The sequence below is a fragment of the Mustela nigripes genome, chromosome 7 (assembly GCF_022355385.1).
Source record: "Mustela nigripes isolate SB6536 chromosome 7, MUSNIG.SB6536, whole genome shotgun sequence".
In the NCBI taxonomy this organism is placed as follows: domain Eukaryota; kingdom Metazoa; phylum Chordata; class Mammalia; order Carnivora; family Mustelidae; genus Mustela; species Mustela nigripes.
In genome coordinates this window covers 108,394,364-108,416,230 of record NC_081563.1, presented here as the reverse complement: position 1 = coordinate 108,416,230, position 21,867 = coordinate 108,394,364, and the positions used below count along the sequence as shown (strand labels likewise).

At 44.1% G+C, this 21,867-nt stretch overlaps 1 protein-coding gene across 2 annotated transcripts in view; it reads left to right on the top strand.

Moving 5' to 3' along the window:
* The first annotated feature begins 13,206 nt into the window (after positions 1-13,206).
* BMP2 (bone morphogenetic protein 2) overlaps positions 13,207-21,867 on the top strand; it is a 12,134-nt gene continuing 3,473 nt past the window's right edge. The window contains exons 1-2 of one of the 2 annotated variants that reach the window (XM_059406559.1): positions 13,207-13,296; positions 14,519-14,868. In XM_059406559.1, the coding sequence (XP_059262542.1) occupies positions 14,526-14,868 (343 nt within the window). In that variant the 5' untranslated portion in view covers positions 13,207-13,296; positions 14,519-14,525. Of the gene's footprint in view, positions 13,297-14,313; positions 14,406-14,518; positions 14,869-21,867 lie in introns of those variants that run through there. The other variant, XM_059406560.1, reaches the window with a different exon arrangement.

Sequence of the window (21,867 nt, the reverse complement as noted above, 5' to 3'; positions counted from 1 at the left end):
AGCTGAGTCAAAGATTTAAAGAAAAATGATGACTTCATTAAGATATTATAAGAAAACATTGGTGTGTTTATGACCACAGCATATGAAAAGACCTTTTTGAACTAAGACATACAGCACGGAAGTCACAAAATTAAGGATTAATACATCTAATTACAAAAACATTTAAAATTTCTATATAGAAAAAATGTGTTATAAAGTCATAAGTCAGTCAACTGATTGAGGAATATTCATAACACATTTCTGACAAAGGACTCATTTCTTTAATATATAAAGAGCCTGTAAAAATAAGAACAAAATTTAGGTGTGATACTAGTATTATGATATTTTTGTTTTTCTCACTTTTCAAGTCAAAGAAAAAGCAAGCACCCTGGAAAAATGGGTGAGGAATCTGATCAAAAACTGAAATATAATGGCCAATAAGTAAATGGTAAGATTTCAACCTCATTCATAATAAAAAGAAACACAAATTAGAATGAGATACCATTTTATCAATGTTTGATGACACACAAGGTTGATGATGATTTTGTTGATGTAAAAATTAATCAGTACACACTTTTTTGAAGGACAGTTCAGCTACAGTCTTAAAAAAAGGGGGGGGTTAAATGCACATATTCTGACCCAGAAAATCCATTTTTAGAAATGTACCCTCTGGATATACTTGGACATTTTTATATAAATTTATTATTGAGAAGGTGTGGCTATCAGTCCTTAGTGCAAAATATCTGCACATGAATATGTACACATGCCTATATGCATATGCTAGCATCTGTGTAATGTCTTGATTTCCATAAAGGTATACATCTGAATCCTGGTTACCTTTAGAAAAATTCATTTAGGGTAAAAAAGAAAGAGGTAGACCTTTATTTTCATTTTATGTGTTTTTGAACAGTTTAAACTTTTTAATGTATGTGTGGATTATTATTTTTGAAATTAACAGAGATTATATGGGTAACAGTTATAATATCCTTTCTTCATTAAAAATACTTTAAAATATTATTTAAAATAAAATGTGATACCATTCTTCAAATTTTAATAGTTTATAAACTTACATTGAAATGAAAGTGAATTCCTGAAAGTATTCAGATATTTAATAAATGGGGAGCAGTGCCTTCAGTTTACTGTGAGTGAGGAGTTCTGGGGGCTAAGCATTTGCCATTTGCATTCTGCTCTCCTGAGTGGCAGCTTGATCCCTATAGCAAGACAATGGCCTCTTTCCCTAGTTCTCCTTCCCTGAACCTGCCTTCTCCAGAGTGAGACCTTTAAACTCTCTTTAAAAACGCATATCCCTGGAGGCGTTCCTGTTGCATAGACTTGGAGGAGAGACCATAGAGTTCAGAAAACAGTCTGAAGTACAAGAGGTTTTCTTTGTACCTTAGTATACAGTAGAAAATGTTCCTTAAGGTGGGATTTCACAGAAGAACTAATATAGTCATTTGTTATTAGGGTGAGTCCACCTAATGCATGTTATTTCAAAAAGAAGTAGAGAGATAACTGGAGAAGAATTCTTAACTTTCAGTTCCTATTGTGTATAGCCAAATTAACAAAATGGGAGAAACACCCAGTTTCAATTTTTAATTACTGATGTAGTACAGGAAACAAGAGTGAACTGATCTAAACGTTACTTCCTATCTAAAAGTGCTTCATTTGTTTATTGCTGAAAATGAAGGAAGACATGTGGGAAAGCAATTCAGACATCTTCCAGTAACCCCATAATGAAAATCACTTAAATATGCAAAGGAGGTAAGTTATAGGAGACTTAACTTATACCAAACATAGCGAAATAGTTATCATTCTGTCTGATTCTTATTTGGCACTTTGGGATACCGTTATTAACTTGCCAGTTCAAGTGAAGCTAGACTTCACTGAATTCAAACTTATGCTGAATTCAAATAATAAATAGTTCTCACATAACCAGAGAACCTTACTCCTTATACTAGTTTTATGACAAATGAACAAATAACAAGTAGAAGTAATTTCTTTTCACCTCCCTTTCTCCCTTTGAAACTAACACTCTATAGTTTCTCAAATGGCCAGGACAAATAGGATACAATGTCTATGTATTTTAAAATAGCAGGCACAAGGGTAATACTTGGTTATAACCATGGTCCTGAGGTTTCCATTATAGGAACCTAACCAAATTAAAAATATTCAAAAATAGATTAAATTGCATTCAGTGACATTTTCTGTAATTATGTGTCATATGTTTGCAAAATTGTATTTTGATTTCACGTTTGAATCGCTAGATATGCTAGTTCCATTCATCAGCATATTAAAATAATTAACTCCCCTAAATCCCCATCTTTTCTGTATACATAATAGCTTACTTGCCTAATAAGATGCTAGAACTATAATTTGATGAATCAGTACCAAGTTAGCAAAAATTAATTGTTAGAAGAGCAGGAGGTCTATTGTTAACATTAATTTTTCAGGGATTTACTACAATGATAACTTTTTTTTTTTAAAGATTTTATTTATTTATTTGACAGGGAGAGACAGAGAGAGAGAGGGAACACAAGCAGGGCACATGGGAAAGGGAGAAGCAGGCTTCCCGCTGAGCAGGGAGCCTGATACAGGGCTACATCCCAGACAGGACCTTGGGATCATGACCTGAGCCAAAGGCAGACACTTAAGAACTGAGCCACGCAGGCACCCTTAGGGCAATGATAGTTTAATTGTCTTATAGCTTTTCTCTGCTATGGATTAAACCAAATACTGCCCATCTGTTTGCTGCTTTATGTATGCAAATTAGTCTGTTATAAGTTAATTGTTCAAACACAAAACTACACCCTCATAGCTTAAAAAGATTCCTTTCCCGTTGTCTGCAGACTTAGTTTACTCCTCCATATACACTGACTGGCATGAATGAACTTGGGGAAATAATCTTAAAGACTAATCACTGATAGTTGGGAATTGAAATTTTGGATTCTAGAATGAGGGGTTGTCTCCCCCCCCAAGAATTTTCTCTGGGTCTGTATACTTGTAAACCGAGCATGTTCCTCCTTCTGCACTTCCTACACTGGTTAATGTCATGTAATCCTTTTCCATTCCCTGTGGACCGTTAAGTGCCATCAGATCTTATCTCTTCAATCTCTTATAGCCTTCTCCTTTGCCCCATGCTTCTGCTGAGTTCAAGGACTTCTCATCTCTTGCTTGAATAATTACAACAACCTTTTAATTTGTCCTTCTGCCTCCAGTTTGGCACTACTCCAAACAAAGATCATGCTCACTTCTACTAAAGAGATTTTTTCTCCAAGGAGATCCTATAGGGAGAAGTCCAAAGTCCTTTGCCCAGCAAAATGCTGGCACCCCTCTCTCTTCTGTCCAGTCACACTAAATTGCTGACCATTTCTTTAATGCATTTTGATGTTTCATGCTTTCCTGCCTTTACCCCTGCTGTTCCTCCTGCTTAGAATTCCCTTCCCCCTTGCCTATCTGCCCAACACCTGCTCGGTTTTCATGATTTGATTCAAGTATTATATTCTCCCAGGAAACCTTCTCTGACCTCCAGGAGAAGGTAGTCACTGTGTTGGTTCAATTTTTGTACCTTGTATAAACTTCTGTTTGATGGATTTGTGTTAATCGCTGTGTTCATCTTTGTTGCCCCAGAAACGTAGCGGTGCCTGGAAAAGTCAAAGTCATTGAATGAATAGATGAACAAAGAAAAGGCAGGAAACAGCTCTCCAAAGCCGACAGTGTTATTTCATTCGTGGCAGAGTGCCATTTAAATTTGGGGTGCTTCAGACAGGTGCGATCTCGGGTCAGTAGATATTCTGCTGACTGTCATCCAGTGTTTATTTTGAGTTCCACCAGAAGCTGAATCTAAGTCAAGGATCTGAGTACAGGTAGGTTACAGGGAGGTGGTGAAACACAATCAGGGCAATAGAAGAGTGAGGCAGGGCAGGGAAGGCAGCGGATAAAGGATGCATTATCAAGCCTTTCGTGCTACAGGCAACTGGAATTTTGGGGAGTCACTTCCCCTCTCAGAGGAAGGTGAGGTACTGATACACTCCCATGAGGCATTAATTGAGGGCTTCTGGGAGGTATGAAATCCCTTAGCACATCTGGCCAGCACAGCACAGGTCAGCCTAGCAAACTCAAGCAAATGGAGAAACCCCTTGGTTGGCGGTCAGGGGTGTGCTGGAGTGGACAGGGCTGAGGGGCTGGTGGTGGGCTGCATCTTCTCTTCCAGTGCCATTGAGTGGTCACTGCATAGTACACATGAGAGGATGAAATAGGATAGTTTGCTAAATCCCTCAAGTCGTATACACCTCACATTATTTGCTCAACAAGTAAGTTCTGCATTAATTAGGGCAGAAAGCAACACCTTTTGTATCCTGTTAAGACAGTTTGTGAAATATTTCCCGGGGTGAGAATGCCCATTAAGAATCACTGGTTAGGGGAGCCTGCGTGGCTCAGTGGGTTAAGCCTCTGCCTTTGGCTCAGGTCATGATCCCAGGGTCCTAGGATTGAGCCCCACATTGGGCTCTCTGCTCAGCTGGGAGCCTGTTTCCCCCCACACCCTCTCTGCCTGCCTCTCTGCCTGATCTCTGTCTGTCAAATAAATAAATAAAATCTTAAAAAAAAAAAAAAGAAAGAATCACTGGTTGGGGTGTCTGGGTGGCTCAGTCGATTAAGGGGCTGCCTTTGGCTCAGGGCATGTTCTGGAGGGTCCTGGGATGGAGCCCCACATCAGGCTTCCTGCTCAGTGGGGGAGTCTGCTTCTCCCTCTGCCCCTCCCCCTCAACTCATTTTCTCTCTCTTCCCTCTCAAATAAATAAATAAAACCTTTAAAAAAAAAGAAGAATCACTGGTTAAAGTGATTCTCTTGGATTGCTGTTGTTCGATCTGAGTATTTTTTCTTTTATCATAATTCTTAAGTTGCTACCTCCAAACCACTTTTGCCCTTGCAGAATTCTTACTGAACCAAAAGGTAAGTAAGATGAAAAATATTTCAGCTAGTCCCATGGAGGGCACTGTGAGGCGATGAACATGATTGATGGCTTGAAGGCTAACTCTGCCAGCTTACTAAACTTCCTGTGGTCCTACCAATTGTAAAAAGTGCAGAAATATGCAAATGAAGTTTTAAGTAGATGATGAATCCCTGGGTATAAATTAGAACTATTTTCCTGGGAGATATCTTGTAAAAAATAAGTGACCACCCAGAAATCCTACAACAAAGCCAGCATGTAAACCCTTGGATGAGTTTGTTAAAGGCCTCCAGGTAACTTCAAACATTTCATGAACTATCTGGAGATATTATTTCAGATACCAGGGTAATTCTTTCCTTTATGTTCCTACACTCACTGACTCAGCTTCCTCCCCTCACTCCTGCTTCCATTCCATGCACATTCCTTCCACTCAATTCTTCTTCTCTACCTGTGATCCAGAAACACCATCGAAGAGCTGTTGTTAATGCACCAGCCCTGCAGACATGGACCAGCCTTCTTCTGGAAACACCCCTCCTGTGAATTCGAAGACAAATTACCACGGTCTGCTTTTCATTTCTCTGAGACTTTCTCTGCATCATCTTCTCCACCTTCCTTGGCAATCTTTTCTTCTCTAAATGGCTGAGATTTAGCTCTGAAATTGGCAACCCAATCCCCTAATCCTTTTCCTGAGCTATAGTCTGGTGTCTCATTATCTGGTCTATACTTCCATGAAGATATTTAACCACACCCAAAAAGAACCACTCCTGGATCTCCCATCCACCTCCGGTTCACACTCCTTACTGTGAACAGCACTGTAGGTTTTCAGTCACCCAAGCCCTAAAAACTGCAGATATCAATTCTTCCCATGCCCAACGCTACTGGCCATCTCCAGGCCACACCTACCCATCTGATCTCCCTTATAGCTCTCACACTGGTTTCTTTTTCACTGGTGGACTTTAGGCCTCCATTACCACTCCATCACCATTATGTGTACAGTTTAAGAAGCTACTACCCGGTCCCTTTACCTACAGTCTCTCTATTGTCCCTAGTCTTCACCACTATTCCAAATATGAAATTTGTTTCCTTCACATGAATCTCTAGCCTTGTCATTCCTCTGGTAAAATTATTTCACAGCGATCCAGTTATACAAAATACAGTCCAAGTGCTTTAGACTAGCAGTTAAGATTCTTGAGGTCCTCTGCATAGTCCCCTCCCTTTGAGCAGGATCTGGATCCATGTCTAGGATGGGCCGTGACTCCCCATATTAGGTTATATTGTATGGCAACAGGTGATGGGATTTTTGCAAATGTAATTAAGGCCCCTGATCAGTTGAATTTGAGTAAATGAAAAGGGAAATGGGCCTATGCTGGATGACCCTATAATCAGGTGAGTCTTTTAGAAGAGGGTCTAGTAATCAGACAGATGTTCTCCTGTTGATATCGATGAAAGAAAGGATCATGAGTGAATGTTATAGATGCAAGGAAATGAATTCTGCCACTAGCCCTATAGGCCTAAAGGAGTACTCTGAGCCTTAAATGAGACCAGCCTTGTGAGATCCTGAGTAGAGAGCCAGCTAATCCATGCCTAGCTCTGTGACCCATAGAAACTACGAGATAATAGAGGGACATGAAACCACTGAGTTTGTGGTAATTTGTTACATAGCAATAGATAACTAATACAACTGTCCTGCTTTAATTAGCTCAATGGGAGATTTCAACAGCTCAGAGAGTAGGAGCAAAGGAAATGTGAGATATTTGTTTTTCCTGCCAGCTCCTTCCCAGCTGACCTTGAACCAGAGGTGCCCCACATCTGCCAGTGGCTCCCTCCTGCAGCTGCTGCTTTCTCAGGGCTCTGTCAGGGCTGCTTCTAAGCCCCTGTAGGCCCAAGGGTTATAAAGCCTCCCTTTGGCTTCCTCATCCAGGGCCCAGGGGCTTCACTCTCCCTTGTCATTTTCCCTCATCTCAGCCCAAACCTTTGTATAATGCCTTCTGTTAAACTTCCAGAAATTCTTTGTTAAACAATGTGCCATCACTTTCCTGCCGGGATCCTACCTAAAGAATGCACTTACCTGTGGTCTCACCATGTCCCTGTGCAAATACATGTGCAGATCTGAGCTACCACCCATTCTCTTCCAGGTACCTCCCTGTATTTTCTCACCTGAGGTTTTGGCTTTGGGTTGTGCCTACCGTGTAGAATTGAGGCCGTAGGTATGGTGGCAGTGGAGCATGGCATGGGGGTAGTGGGGAGAAATACTCAAATGAGCAAGAACAAGGACTCTAGAAGAGAGTGCCGATAGGGTTGCTTACTCACGTGTGTGACCTTGGGAAAATGGCTTAATCCCTCCAAGCACATTTTCTTTGTCTGTAAAGGGGCGTGATAATACCCACTGGGCAAGATTCTTGGAAGCATCAGCTAGAAAGCAGCTAGCATGGGAAAAGCAGTAACTAACTGCATTGGTGGACCTCTACTACTGTTAATGCGGACATTCATGAAGACACCCACTGATCCTACAGCAATTCTTGTCCTAAATGTTCCTCTCAAACGCCATCCCTCCTATAAATGTAATGAATCTACATTTCAGAAGTGAAGTTGTTCTTTCTTCATTAAACCTAGAGCTGTTGTTTTTCACTTGAAGTTATTATTCATGTATCTTACATTTACTCATTGGGAATTTGTTCCATCTCTTCTGCTGAATTCTAAATGTATCATGGGCAGAGACTGTATTTTTGTGTAACTTGAGACTTGAGTAAATAGTGCCATGGGCATAATTGCTACTCAGTAAATGTTTGAAGACTGAATATGTAAAAAGAAATATGAACCATTGACTGATCACAATCCAGTTAACACAAGATCAAAATATTTTAGTATCATTGACAAGATAGGCATTGATATATGGTAATGAAATAATATTTAATCGATATCTAAAACAGCCTATTGGAAAGCCATAATTATTTTCCAGATGCTATGTTCATTGAACATTCACTCTTGGTATCTACCAAGTGCAAAAGAAAATAACGTAAAACAAGCGTAATTTGGAAGAATCAGTGACCTAATTTGCATGTGTATAGTAATTTAAATTTTGCAATATTTCTTTTGACACATCATCTTCTCATTTCTCACAACAGCTTTGTGAAGAGATCAGCTGTTAATCTCTACATGTTATTCATGAGAGAGCTGAGACTGAAAATTTGTTATTGTCTCAGATCAACCCAAAATGCTGACCTTTCTGATGAAATATCCACTGTCTGGCAATATGATAAAAGCTTTTGGGAGAAAAGAAGAAAAAAGAAAAAAGGCATGCAAAGTCCTAGTTCTCAAAATCAGGCCATAATATTTCAAGCAGAAAGCTGAAAAACACATTTCAAGATATATAGAGTGGCAATCAGGATCTTTTGTTTGTATGGCATTTTTAAAATCTCCAATTCCACACATGTTTTATGCATTTGACCTTCATCATGCAGTCTGAGGTAAGCAGAATATGTATGTGTATGTGTGTGTATTTTTTTTTCTTTTACCCTGATCAACAGATGAGCCCAAGAGATGACCATTTTATTTTTTTAATTAATTGATTTATTTTTGAGAGAGGGGAGAGAGGGAGGGAGGGAGGAAGGGAGAAAGAGAGAAATGAAGAGAGAGAGCCCCAAGGGAGAATCTTAAACAGGCTGCAAGCCCAGTGGAGCCCTACACAGGGCTCCATCTCACAACCCCAGGATCATGATCTGAGCTGAAATCAAGAGTTGAATGCTTAACTGACTGGGCCACCCAGATGCCCCAAGAGCTGACCTTTTAAATTCAGCCATGCACAACTGAAATAGAACGAGAATCTCAGTCACCCAATTAGGTCTTGGGTTGTCACCAACTTGTTGATAGAATACCTTCTGTGTACATCCTAAAATACAATCTAGTCAATTCACAAAGCTCATTCTACCCTAATTTTTTTTTTTTTAAATTTTTTATTTTTATAAACATATATTTTTATCCCCAGGGGTACAGGTCTGTGAATCACCAGGTTTACACACTTCACAGCACTCACCAAATCACATACCCTCCCCAATGTCCAACTACCCTAATTTTTAAGATCACTTAGTGGTTGCCTGAAAGCAGCAACCTGCTTTGGCCTACTAAGCCTAGTTTTACAAATAAATCACTCCACCCTCTGATCTTTCTACCATATCTAACCACACACCAAACAGGTCAAAGTTTGATTGACGAGATGCTGCTCTTTTGCTGTGGCTGCTGGTCCCTGTGAAGTAAGTATTGGTGTTGGGTGTCACACTAGTAACAAAGTGATAGTATGCTAAAAAGCCAAGAGGTTTCTCAGGGGAGTTGCCACAGGTTTCAGTGGAATGACAATTACAAGGTAGATGGATCATTTAATGCCTGCTGTGACCTTTACAATAGTAAGGATCATTTTAATGTTAATTTGCATAATGGTTGACCTAGCAAGAACAATGGTGAATGCTAATAGCTGCAGGATGCAATAAAATTAAACATTATCTGGGCTGAACTGCTAAAGGAAAAGTTGCCAAAGTATGACTGTTTAAGCACTTAATTTCATCGTAGGTCATGTCCACATATAATCAAATGCGGATTTCTGGAATCTCTTTAAAAAACTGGTAAGAAATAACTGGAAGGGAATAGCAACACCCTCTTTCATACTTACAGAGTATGTTTTTCTTTCTTTCTTTCTTTTTTTTTTTTTTTTAACATCATTTGCTTTTGTGCTCTAGCAACTACCATCAACCCTTCCCCCAAACTCCACACCCCCACTCTGGCCACTCCTCACATCTGGCAGATAACACCAAATTTGATTTGCCCACAAAGAATGAATCTCACCTTATGGACTGAAAAACTTGTAATAAACCTTTGAAAAAGTAAGGCTGGCCACAGTTGGCAGTAAGTGATATGCTCAAAGCTCAAAGACACTGACACCTAAATTAATAAACTTGCATTCTGAGTTACAGGTGGAAGGTGGCTATTAGCAGAGAGTAAAAAGAGAGATAGGTCATCCCCATTTAGAGTTATAGTTTCTAATTATTTCTGTTGCTTGGAAAGTGAGCAGGTATGATCACCCTGTAGTTTGTACCCCAATTCAGCCTGTGGAGATTATTTATTTATTTACTTACTTATTTACTTATTTATTTAGGGATTTTTTTTTCTACCAACACTTGGAATTCATTTCCACCACAAGAGGGCAGCCATCTCTAAAAAACAACCAGAAAGCAGGACTCTTCCATAAATAGGGCCAAAATTGAGGAAGTTGTGCTTGGGACAGGCATTCAGCAGTCCCTCAGAAATCTTACATCATACTTGAAAGAAATCCTGTGATGGGCAACACTGAGATGGAAGGGAGAGCCTAGAAGTGTCCATTTTCTGTCGAAGATTATTTCAGACACGGACAAAGTTTCAAATTTGCAAGTAATGGAGGCCTCAAGCTGCAAGGCAACCTTGATGTCATCGCCAGAGATTTAGTTTTCATCTTGACTCAAGGAGCATCCAACAGCTGTCATCTTTCTCCTCCTCTTTAAAAGCTACATACTGATTTAGGTCTCATTGTTTTGTTTTCTAAATCTCCCTGATGATAGAAACAATTATTAACTTCTCAGTTAAACTTGATAGGGAAGGAAATAGTTTTGGAAGCACAATAAACAATTTTTAAGGTAAGTGTTTAAGGGTAGGATATGTTCTGTTGCCGACTTGTTAGGGAGCCAATGCTGCAGAGGGACAAGCAGCCTCTATAGCATGTTATTTTCAGGGGAGAAAAAAGTAGCATGCTCCTGAGTATTTCCCCTCCCCCACCCCATTTATTTTCCTAGTAGGTAGGCTTCCTCCAAAATACCTTATTTGACCTTTATACTTTCAGAAACAGCAAGTGCCTAATTCCCCTCTGTGGGTTGCTAATCCGATTTACGTGAGCAGAACCTAGAATTATTTTAGCTTCCCAACTGAAAAAATAATACACATGGATAATATGCTGTTAAGAGCTCCGGCTTCAGACTTTTTCTGCTTTGCAGGCTGGAGGTTCTGTGCAAACAAACTTGATTTTGCTGATCTGGTTTTTTCCAAAAAATTTCTGCCCTGGGCTTCTGGGCAACCTGGTTGGTTGTGTCATGCACAGAGGGTCCTGGAACCCTGGGAGGGACAGAAAGTCTTAACCTTGAAACCATGGTGCGGCAGATTTGGACAATATTTGGCTGAGGAGGACAAGTGACTTGAGCACATGTCGCCTACCTGCTACTGGGGCCTGGTGGGTCAGAAGGTTCTAAGGTCTTGCACGCTTGGATCACACTGTGCATTATTTTACCTTCCTCTGAGCTGCCAGTCGCCTGCTCCTGAGTGGGGCAAGATAAATATCACAGAGCATGAAGTAATGGCTACCATAAAAAATAATAATCATCCTCTCTTCGGACCGCCAAACACAGGAGTCAACGTTGCGAGTATCATGTAGAGCGGGACCATATCCAAGTCACATACGTAGATACGTAGACGTATATTTATAGAAAAGTACTTTCGTTAGCGTATATTTACATATATAGATCTACTGATAGAGACACACGAATATTTTCGTATGTTACATGTACATTTATCTGAATAGAACATTTACATAAACATAAATGTATACATAAGTGTAAATGCGTACTCACGCGTTTACATATGTATATACACATACCTGTGTGTGTTAAAGTTAAATGACACCTATTTTGCAATCTGTAGTATTCTTTTAACTCTCCTACCCTGGGGAAACAGAAGTGTCTACCCAAGCCCATGCCACGCTGCTGTGTAACTTGGTTGAGGTCTTTTTTTTTTTTTTTTTCCTTTTTTTCATCGTCTAGTACCGAAAAACTTCAAACTGAAAGTTGAATAACGGGCCGGGTGGGAAATAAAGGCCCGACCCTGTATTTGTTCCGAATTCCGCCCCCGCAGTCCCAGCGAGGGTCCCGCGCTCCAGTAGCTCTCCCCTTTGAGAGCAGGGGCTGGATGCGCGAGCGCCCCCCTCGGTGGCCACGCGTCCCCGCCCTCGGCCCCACCCCGCCGCGGCTGCCCCGGCGCGCCGTCCACACCCCTGCGCGCCGCTCCCGCCCGCTCGGGGATCCCCGGCGAGCCGCGCCACCGAGGGGGAGGTGTTCGGCCTCCGCGGAGAGGGTGACTGCGTCCCCTTTAAAAGCCGCGAGCGCCGCGCCACGGCGCCGCCGCCGCCGCCGTCGCCGCCGGAGTCCTCGCCCCGCCGCGCTGCGCCCGGCTTGCGCTGCGCCTGCCGCTCCGCTTCCCACACCCCGCCGGGGATTGGCAGCCGCCGCCGGACATCAGCCGCCACAGGCTCCGCCGCCGACGCGAACTACTTCGCGGCGAGCGCCTCGCGGATTACTTAGTGCTCCGAGGCACCAGCGCGCCGCAGACCTCGCGCGGGCTGGAGCGCCCGGCCGTGCGCGCCACTGCGCCGTGGCCTCGGCTGCCAGGGCCGCGCCAGAGCCGAGCACCGGCGCGCAGAGCGCGAGGGAGCCGGGAGCCGAGCCCGAGCGCCGCGATGCCGATCACCTACTGCGGGAGCACGGGGGCCTGCGACGCGCCGGTCGACGTGTGAGCGGACCCCAGGCTGGCCACAAAGCAGCTGGCCCGGGGGCTAGAAGGGCGAGGGAAGAGCGCGGCCACCCGCCTCGGCGGCCCGGGACTCGGCTCGACTCGCCGGAGAATGCGCCCGAGGACGCCGGAGCGCCGGAGCCGCGGGCGTTTCAGCTGGCGAGCGCTAATGGGGGTGCGCTGGAGTAAGGCAGAGTGATGCGGGGGGGCAACTCGCCCGGCACCGAGATCGCCGCTGCGCCCTTGCCCGGACCCGGCGTCTCTCAGGATGGCTGCCCCGAGCCATGGGCCGCGGCGGAGTTAGCGCGGAGCGCCCGACCCTCGCCCCCCGAGTGCTGCAGCCGGCCCCGCGCGGGGCCACGCGTCCCGCGGGCGCTGGTTCCTAAGGACAACGACAGCACCAGCTTTTCCTCTCTCCCTTCTCCTCCCTGCCTCGCACTCCTCCCCCTGCTCGCTGTTGTTGTGTGTCAGCACTTGGCTGGAGACTTCTTGAACTTGCAGGGAGAATAGCTTGCGCTCCCCACTTCGCGCCGGTGCCTTTGCCCCAGCGGACCCAGCCTCGCCGCCTCCGGACCCCGCGTCCCTCCGCTCGTCTGCTGGGCCCGACCCCGAGACGCCGTTCCCTGCGCGAGGAGAAGGACTGCCCCGCCGGCACCCGGGAGGAGGAGGAGGCGAAGGAAGGGAACTTGGTCCCTGAACCAGGTCCTTCGACCAGAGCTTTTTCCATGTGGAGGCTCTTTCAATGGACGAGTCCCCGCGTGCTTCTTAGACGGTCTGCGGTCTCCTAAAGGTAGAGGACGTGGGCCCCAGGCTGGGACTGGGGGTTTGGGAGCGGGGCCTGGGCGGCCGCTGCCGCCTACCCAGTCTTGGGGCTGGGCCTGGCCGGACGTAAACAGACCCCCCTCCAGGTCCACGTGCAGCCGAGCCCCTGCGGGGATGCCCCCATCCGACCGCCCCGGGCGACCGTCAGCCTAGCCCTCCTGGCTCGCACTCTTCCGCCCCTCCTCCCTTTCTTCTCTTTAGTATTTTATTAGGGCTGTTAACACTTAGATGATTTAAAAAAAAAAAAAGTCACAGAAATCCCTTCAAGAGGGTGGCCTCTGGATTTCACCCGTTAGTTGCCAACCCTTACGCCCTGCCACCGTCATCTTTCTCCCTTATTCAAGTTTCTCAGGAAGACCTGCTGTCCACTCAGAACCAAGTCCCATTTAGGAAAAAACTAGAAGTTGGGGTTCTCCCTGTTTGTTTCCAGGAATGAGAGCTGGACAGTACTTCAATATCATCTTCTATTGACACGTGAATTAATAGATACTAGTTCGAGGAGTATACATGTGTATCTTGACTGCTTGCGGGGGGGGTAGTTCGGAGTCGGAGTGGCCTGTCTTGACACCTCAGAGGTTAGAGATGTGGGCCACAAGTTGCAAGTGGCTTCGAAAGTTGTGGCCTTGAGTTTACTGGGTCTGGAAGTTATAGACTGTGTGTGTGTGTGTGTGTGTGTGTGTGTGTGTGTATCAGGAAGTTCTATACAGTGCCTGTAAGGAAGTCACATGCACCATTCGTGCGTGTTTATATTCAAGCGAGCGCTGGGCAATGTGTTTGGGTTTGTTTAGGGAACGGAGAGGTGTCAGACCAAGCGGTGGTGGTTTCCCCAGGTTCCCTGCACAGGCTGTCAGCGCGAGTGTCACAGAAAAAAAGGTGACAGTCTTGACGCTGGTGGGGCGTGTGTGTGTGTGTGTGTGCGTGTGCGTGCGTGCGCGCGCGCGCGCGCAAATCGTATCAGATGGATGAGAGTGAGATGGAAGGGGAAAAGCCTTCGGGCTCGGGAACTAGGGGCTTTCCGTTCTCCCAAACGTTGGAGCTTAGCCCCTTTCAAGTATCTCCGCGAGTTTTGCAAACCAGGTGGGCACCCTGGAGGAGGAGGCAACGGACTGAACGGGAGCCCGGGGACGCGGGGGCAGGAGGGGAGAGGGTTGGCCGGGGAACGCGGTGACTCACGTCGGTCCTGTCCGCAGGTCGACCATGGTGGCCGGGACCCGCTGTCTTCTAGCGTTGCTGCTTCCCCAGGTCCTCCTGGGCGGCGCGGCCGGTCTCATTCCCGAGTTGGGCCGGAGGAAGTTCGCGGCATCCACTGGCCGCTCATCTTCCCAGCCCTCGGACGAAGTCCTAAGCGAGTTCGAGTTGCGGCTGCTCAGCATGTTCGGCCTGAAGCGGAGACCGACCCCCAGCAGGGACGCCGTGGTGCCCCCCTACATGCTGGACCTGTACCGCCGGCACTCGGGTCAGCCGGGCGCACCCGCCCCGGACCACCGGCTGGAGAGGGCAGCCAGCCTCGCCAACACCGTGCGCAGCTTCCACCACGAAGGTGAGGCGTGGAGCCGAGAGTGGGGGCGGAGATGCGGGGGGAGAGCCACCTCCAAAAGCTCCCCACCGTGGGCTGACGGTTGGCATCCCTGGAAAGGCAGCTTGGCCAGGGCGCCGCCGCAGACGTTTCCATTCTTGCCTTTTCCGAACCTGGCTTTAACGCACTGCCTGTGTGGCGCGGGAACCCGGGATTCCCCTTTGGTAAATCCGCACTCTTTTCTTGGCTTGTAGCCAGAAGAGCGACTCCTCCTCCAGGAACTGGAGAGAAATCAAGTGATGGGGAAGATGAGGACAAGAGGCATGCCCCTAGTCAGTTAAACGTGCAAGAATTTCGTAGAGGAAGAATGAAAAGAAGGGGGGCAGATGGGGATCTCTTTTCCTCTGTTTGGAAGCCCTTGCCCTGTAAGTCTGCTTCTCCTGCTTAAGCTGGGGTTTCAGGTTAGACACAGCCAAGTGCAGAATTTTCAGAGATACTATTGAAAAATCAAAGCCTGGGTCCCAAAGTCTTTCTAATTTTCAGTTGATCTGGGCCTGGTTTGGAAGATTTCGAATCCCTGTCTAATCCCTGTGGGAGATCAATGCCACAATCAATCTTATTGTTTCCACAGTGACTTTCTTGTTTTGTGCTTAAATCTGAGATGGACTCCTTAGTAGAGACAAGGCAAGCCTTCAGATAAAAGCTTTTGCAGCAGCTGCCTGTTTTTTTTTTTTTGTTTGTTTGTTTTGTTTTTTGTTTTTTTTTAAATGTGCACTGAAATGTGGATTTTTTTTTTTCCTTTATGAGAGTGGATGTGGTTTTCCTAAGGTAGGATGTTTCTGCTTGTTTCATCAGAAGAGCATTTAGTGAATTTGAAATGTTTGAGAGGAACTGTTGACATCTGTTGTACCCAAGTTCTTGGATCAATTAGTCAAAAATATGTTCTACACTAGTTCTTTTTTTCTATACTTTTAAATTCCCCTTTGGCTTAATACGTTGCAAATAGAGCATGGGTTTCAAGTTCAAGAGAAAGATCCAAAGCTGTATGTCACAGAACAGCCACTTGTAGGTTACTGGGCAGTTGGAAGTAAAGTGCCCCTTTTCTTGCCTTGAGGTGGTAAATTTCAAGTAGAAATCTATGCTCTGATATGTACAAATAAGAAATATTGCAGCCAGGCATTTTCTCCCAGTGTGAAGGATGACTACACTTTTTGTGAGAACAGCTCTGGATATTGCGAAGAAGTCCCAAAGGCAGGTTGCATAACGAAAGATACTACTACATCAAAGCAGGCGTACACTGTAAGGGGGACACTGAATTGATAATCCGTTTATCATAACCGGTCATTTTCCAGCACAGTTCCAAGTAAGGTGCTTTTTGCAGTAGAGCGCCATGAGAAAGGGTATAAGATACAATTTTACTCCTTCAGGATTCACTGACTAACGCCAGAAGTTGTCTCTTGTCATATATAGTATTGTTTTCACTCCTGAATGTTCTGTCAACATAACCTTGGGATGGTTATAGATGTCCCTTATCATTCCCAGCTGATGCTGATTAGAATTGTTTTTTTCTGCATAGGAAAGTAGCGAGAGTAGCTATTTCAGTCACCTCTCCTGGAAATTTAGCCTGGAACCACTCTTAACTATTTTTAAGGCCAGGAAGGTACTGTGTGTCTCTTCTAACCTAAAAGAAGGAATATTTAAGTCATTTGACACCTAAAACATTCAGCTGCAGGAGGATTCCTTCAGTAAAGTTTGTGGATTTCTCCTTCCTCTAGAAGGGGCTTGATCAAAACTAAACGGGCTACAAATTATTTGAGTGTTATTTTAACTTAAATAGCATGCTTGAGTTTATAAATCAGAATTTATCACTTTAAAAGTGTACATGTTATGTGCAAAACAGTGCAAAGGTAATCAACCTGCTTAAAATCAACTGAAGAGTAATGTCCCATCTTAATGCAGTTACATGATAGAGAAAAGCCAGGTAATTTTTTCCCTCAAATTTCATCAAATCCATTTCTTCTGTTGTACTAACAATCTGTTAGTACATGATTGTTAGGCCACATAACCTATTTTTCAAAGACCATTTCATTTTTGTGTAAACCAGGAGGTTTTTATAAACATCCTTGTACAATGCATGGCACTAAAAATCTTTTAATCAACCATGTGATTAGGGCAGCTGGCTTTAAGAGCAGAACGTGGCTCATACAACCTTAATGGGCATTTGTTTGGTGGAGGACTAAGGGCCTGATTCCAAGAACTACCTGTTGGTTTTATTTGTGGGTGGGAGCTGGGTGATTTGGTGAAATGGCTAAGACCAGAGATATCATGGTTATCAGATATCCACTGCGGTGTGGAGGTAATGGGACCACACGGTAGGCAAGCTGAAACAAAATTATCAGTTGTCATTTCTCCTATTCAGCTTTGCCTAGTCCTCTGTATATAATCCTTTTCACTCAGGAGGACCCACGTGCTGCAGCAGTTTTCTTTTCTCAATCATTAAAAAGTTCTTTGGCCCCACAGACCTTTCTCCACTGCCACGGAGGACAGAAAAATCACTTCTGCAATGGGGAAGAGTGTTCTGTGCTTTGCTGTAGTTAAAAACACATTGAAACTGGTTGACTTGATTGGCCCTGCAAAAAAGTCTTTATGCTTTCCTGCAGAAAGGCCTAAGTGGAATATGGAAGGACATGTGCTTGCTCTCCAGACTCTGAAGGATACAAGTCTTTTTGAATGAAACAATGGAATTGTTTGCCTCCTGACTAAAGCCTTTGAATAGAGATTAACTCTTTTCCCACAGATGTAATTATCATGAAAATATCTGTATAACAGGAGAGTTCAAGAAGCAGTTGCTGCCCTAAAAGAGAGAACTTGTATCACAAACTGACAGTGTAAGCAAAGGATATACACACTCCCCAATGCAATACCTGCCTGATGGGCTTCCCTAGTATCCCCAGGTAGTTCAGTGTCCTTAAGAAGAACTCCGACAAAGCAAAACAGGCATTCTCTTTGGAAGTCTTTGGAGGTTGAGGCTTTGGTGCCCAACAATTGTTTTTGGATTAATATTTTCTGCCCTCCACTCTTTTGGTGGTTCCTCTGTATCCTTCTCATTGAGCGGTTTTGTCTTTTTTTTTTTTTTTTAGATTTGTCCTTTGTGTATTTCACTAAGTAGTCAAAAGACAGTAAGAGGACACATAATCATTCCAAAGGTGTTGGAGTTAAGGCTGGGCAGATCAGGGTTTGTAAGGATGACCATACTTTTCCTTTAGTTGCCATATCTTTTGTTGTCTTTTTTTTTTAAAACAGTTTCCTTTTAACCTTCTTATTTTATATATTTTTTTCTCCTTGATAATATTAATTCTTTAGCCATTATTTTAAATTCTAGAAAATATTGTTTCCTATTCTCAGTCACTTTGAATTCATTTCAGGGCAGTGATTTCCAGTCTTACTGATTTGCTATAGTATCCCTCCCAGTTGTCGTTGTTTTCATGGATGCTTTTGGGCCAGAGTGTTGCAAAATTCTCAAAACATGAGAATTCCCTTTTCTGTTAAGACTCACCATTCTTGAGGACAAAAAGGCAGCTGCAAGGTATCAGTGGTTTCAGACAAGATCTTTATGTCCCAGGGGCCCTAAAGAGTAGTAGAGATACAACTATTCTTAGTTGTATCTTCTCTCCCCTGTACTTGGGTGATAGTATATTTCTGTCCCTTTGGTTGGGAAAGAATTTATCCTCTGGTTATTACTGTAGCAAATATAAATGTACCCCAATTATTTTTGACATTTGCTTGAGTTTGTTTAAGATTTTATTTATTTGAGAGACAGAGAGAGAGAGAGCATGCACGAGTGGGGGCAGGGGCAGAGGGAGAGGGAGAAGCCGACTCCCTGCCCTGAGCAGGAAGCCCTAAGTGAGGCTGGATCCTAGGACTTGGAGATCATGACCTGAGCTGAAGGCAGGCTCTTTAACAGAGCCACCCAGGTGCCCCTTGCTTGAGTTTTTGACTCCTCCCCTGTGTCAGGTAGTGGCTCCTAGTGGCCAGAAACTTCAGAACTGTAGTAGACTCAGACTCAGCTCTTCATTTATTAGCTCTGTGACCTTAAGAAAGTCCCATAACCTCTCTGAGCTCCCAAGAATTTCATTTCCAAAATGGAGATAAGACTCCCTCCCTAATCTGTTTGTTGTGAGATGATTCCTGTAACAATCTTTGTGCTGGACAGGGCACAAAGAAGTCTCCAGCACGCCAGAGGCATTATCCTGTTGACTTCTTTCTCTTATGTCCAGTTGCCCCACTTATCTAGGGAAGAGGAGGCCAGAGTGAACCCAGGCTGGCTGAGGGAATTCAGACTCCTCTTTTGTATTACTTGGATGTAGACAAATAATTGACAGAGTATAGATAATTGTTAGAACTTCCCTTTTGGAGGAGAGGTCACATGTCACTGGTGCCATATATTTCTTTACTTCCCCCCATTTCTGCAGCCGTAGCTCCATCTTTTTGGATAAGAAAGATAAGGCTCAAGAACCCAGGTCTAAAATGGGCTGGAATACACAAATCCCTTTACAAGTTCAGCTTTTTCAACAAGCGTTATTTACAGAGACTTGATAACTATATAAGCCTCTAAAAAAACATACATCATCTACTTAGGTAAATGCTCTATATTTTTAGAATCCCCAGGTGTGGTGTAATGATGTGCAGCTTTTTTTTTTCTTTACTTTATTTCAAATAAGTTTTGATTTTTCTACCCTTAAGAAGAAATTCAGTCCTTGCAGATCAAAGGAAGTGGTGGTAGGTGCCTCAAACTTGAGCTGTTTCTTACTGGATTTGGAGTTGTCTAACTTACCTCTGTGACCTGCATCCACAGGGCCAGCACCAGAGTCCTTTGTATTAAGGACAAATAGACGTTCTTTTTTTTTTTAAATTTTATTTTTTTCAGTGTTCCAAAATGCATTGTGTACCACACCCAGTGCTCCATGCAATACGTACCCTCCTTAATACCCACCACCAGGCTCACCACCCCCCAAACCCTCAATTTATCTCAGAGTCTACAGTCTCATAGTTTGTCTCTCCCTCTGATTTCACCCAACTCACTTCTCCTCTCCATCTCCTGGTTCTTTTTTTTTTCTTTTTTTTTTTTTTTAAAGATTTTATTTATTTGACAGAGAGAGATCACAAGTAGGCAGAGAGGCAGACAGAGAGAGAGGAGGAAGCAGGCACCCTGCTGAGCAGAGAGCCCGATGTGGGACTCGATCCCAGGACCCTGAGATCATGACCTGAGCCGAAGGCAGCAGCTTAACCCACTGAGCCACCCAGGCGCCCCTCCATCTCCTGGTTCTTAATGAAGCTGGGAATTCAGGGAAAGGTCATCACATTACTTGCTATTTGAGAGTGGAGCTCTTGCCTTTGCTAAGTTACTTCCTAAGTGAGTAGCCTCCCTGCTACTTAACTTACAGTGAGATTTCGAAGTACATGAAATTGCTGTTTTTTTAACATGTCAAATCTAGTCAAACAGTGGCAATTTTATATGATTCACGTCAGTCTTAGATTTATCTTCTGGAGGTTTTTTTTGTTTTGTTTTGTTTTAATTTGACAGAGATCACAAGCAGGCAGAGAGGCAGAGAGAGAGAGAGAGACAGAAGAAAGGAAACAGGCTCCCCGCTGAGCAGAGAGCCCGATGCCGTACTCGATCCCAGGACTCTGGGATCATGACCTGAGCCGAAGGCAGAGGCTTTAACCCACTGAGCCACCCAGGCACCTCTGGAGGGTTATTCTATTGTACACCTCCTTTATACCCATCTTTACTCATTCTACCTGTTTTTCATGCTGGTCTTGGGGAGTGTCCCTTTGGTGTGTCCTCTGGCTGTGTATGTGTCTGTGTGTGCTCATGTCTATATGTGCTCATAACTTCTCATTTATGGATTTGGAATCAGAGTTTTGTTGCAGTTGTGATTTCTCTGGGTACCTTATTCCTTGCGGCCCCCACCCCCCCAACCTCCCCTGTCCAGGCACCTTATTAATACAACTGTTCAGCAAAGGCCCTGGATAATTGGCCTTTCTTCCCCCGTCTTTATAATAAAAGAGAGTGTTCTTAGGTGTGCTGGTATCAGAGAAATCAGTAGTTCAAGCCAGATCTGGCTCTATGTTATTACATCTGGGGGACACCACTGATTTTTATGTCACTCCTTTTTTCTTTGGTATCTGTTGGCTTCTCAGCTAAAAGAATACCTTCAGTGGAAACATTAGAGGGCCCCTGGATTACAGGGAGGGAAGGAAAGAAGGAGCTAAACACAATCCTTGATACTTGTTGGAGCCACCAAGAAGAGCCCTGCTCTGATTGGTCGGAGAGTTATTTTAGAAATAAATTAAGACAAAATCAGAATGAGACAAATCATGAGAGACTCTTAACTCTAGGAAACAAACTGAGGGTTGCTGGAGGGGAGGTCGGTGGGGGTGGGGTTACTGGTGATGGACATTAAGGAGGGCACGTGATGGAATGAGCACTGCATGTTGTATGCAACGATGAATCACTGACCTCTACCTCTGAAGCTAATAATAGACTGTATGTTAATTAATTAATTGAATTTAAATAAAAATTAAACAAAAAATAAAAATACTGCCTGGCCTGAAGTACCATCAGCTTAGAGTGTGAATAGCTCCCCAGAAGTATTCCCAACAGGTGTAGCTTTGCAGACATGAGGGGACCATGGAGGGTTTACTTCTTGGCCTGATAGTCTCCACATCCCAAGTAGATGAGCTTTGGAAGATCGTTCTGCTGCCCACCCGTGGACTCACCTCCTATTCCTTGGCCAACACTACTGTTTTATCTTCTCATTTTTATATTATTTGACCAAGAATCACTTTAAAATATGCTCCTGGAATTTACCATTTCAATGTGAAAAGCATCCTTTAAAACTTTCACCCTGTAAGGTTTGCCCTATAAGGGCAATCCATGAATTCCTAGCACTGGCCTCACCTGGGAGCTTACTAGAAATGCAGGTCCCACCTCTCAGGTCCCAGCCCAGGCCCCCCCCC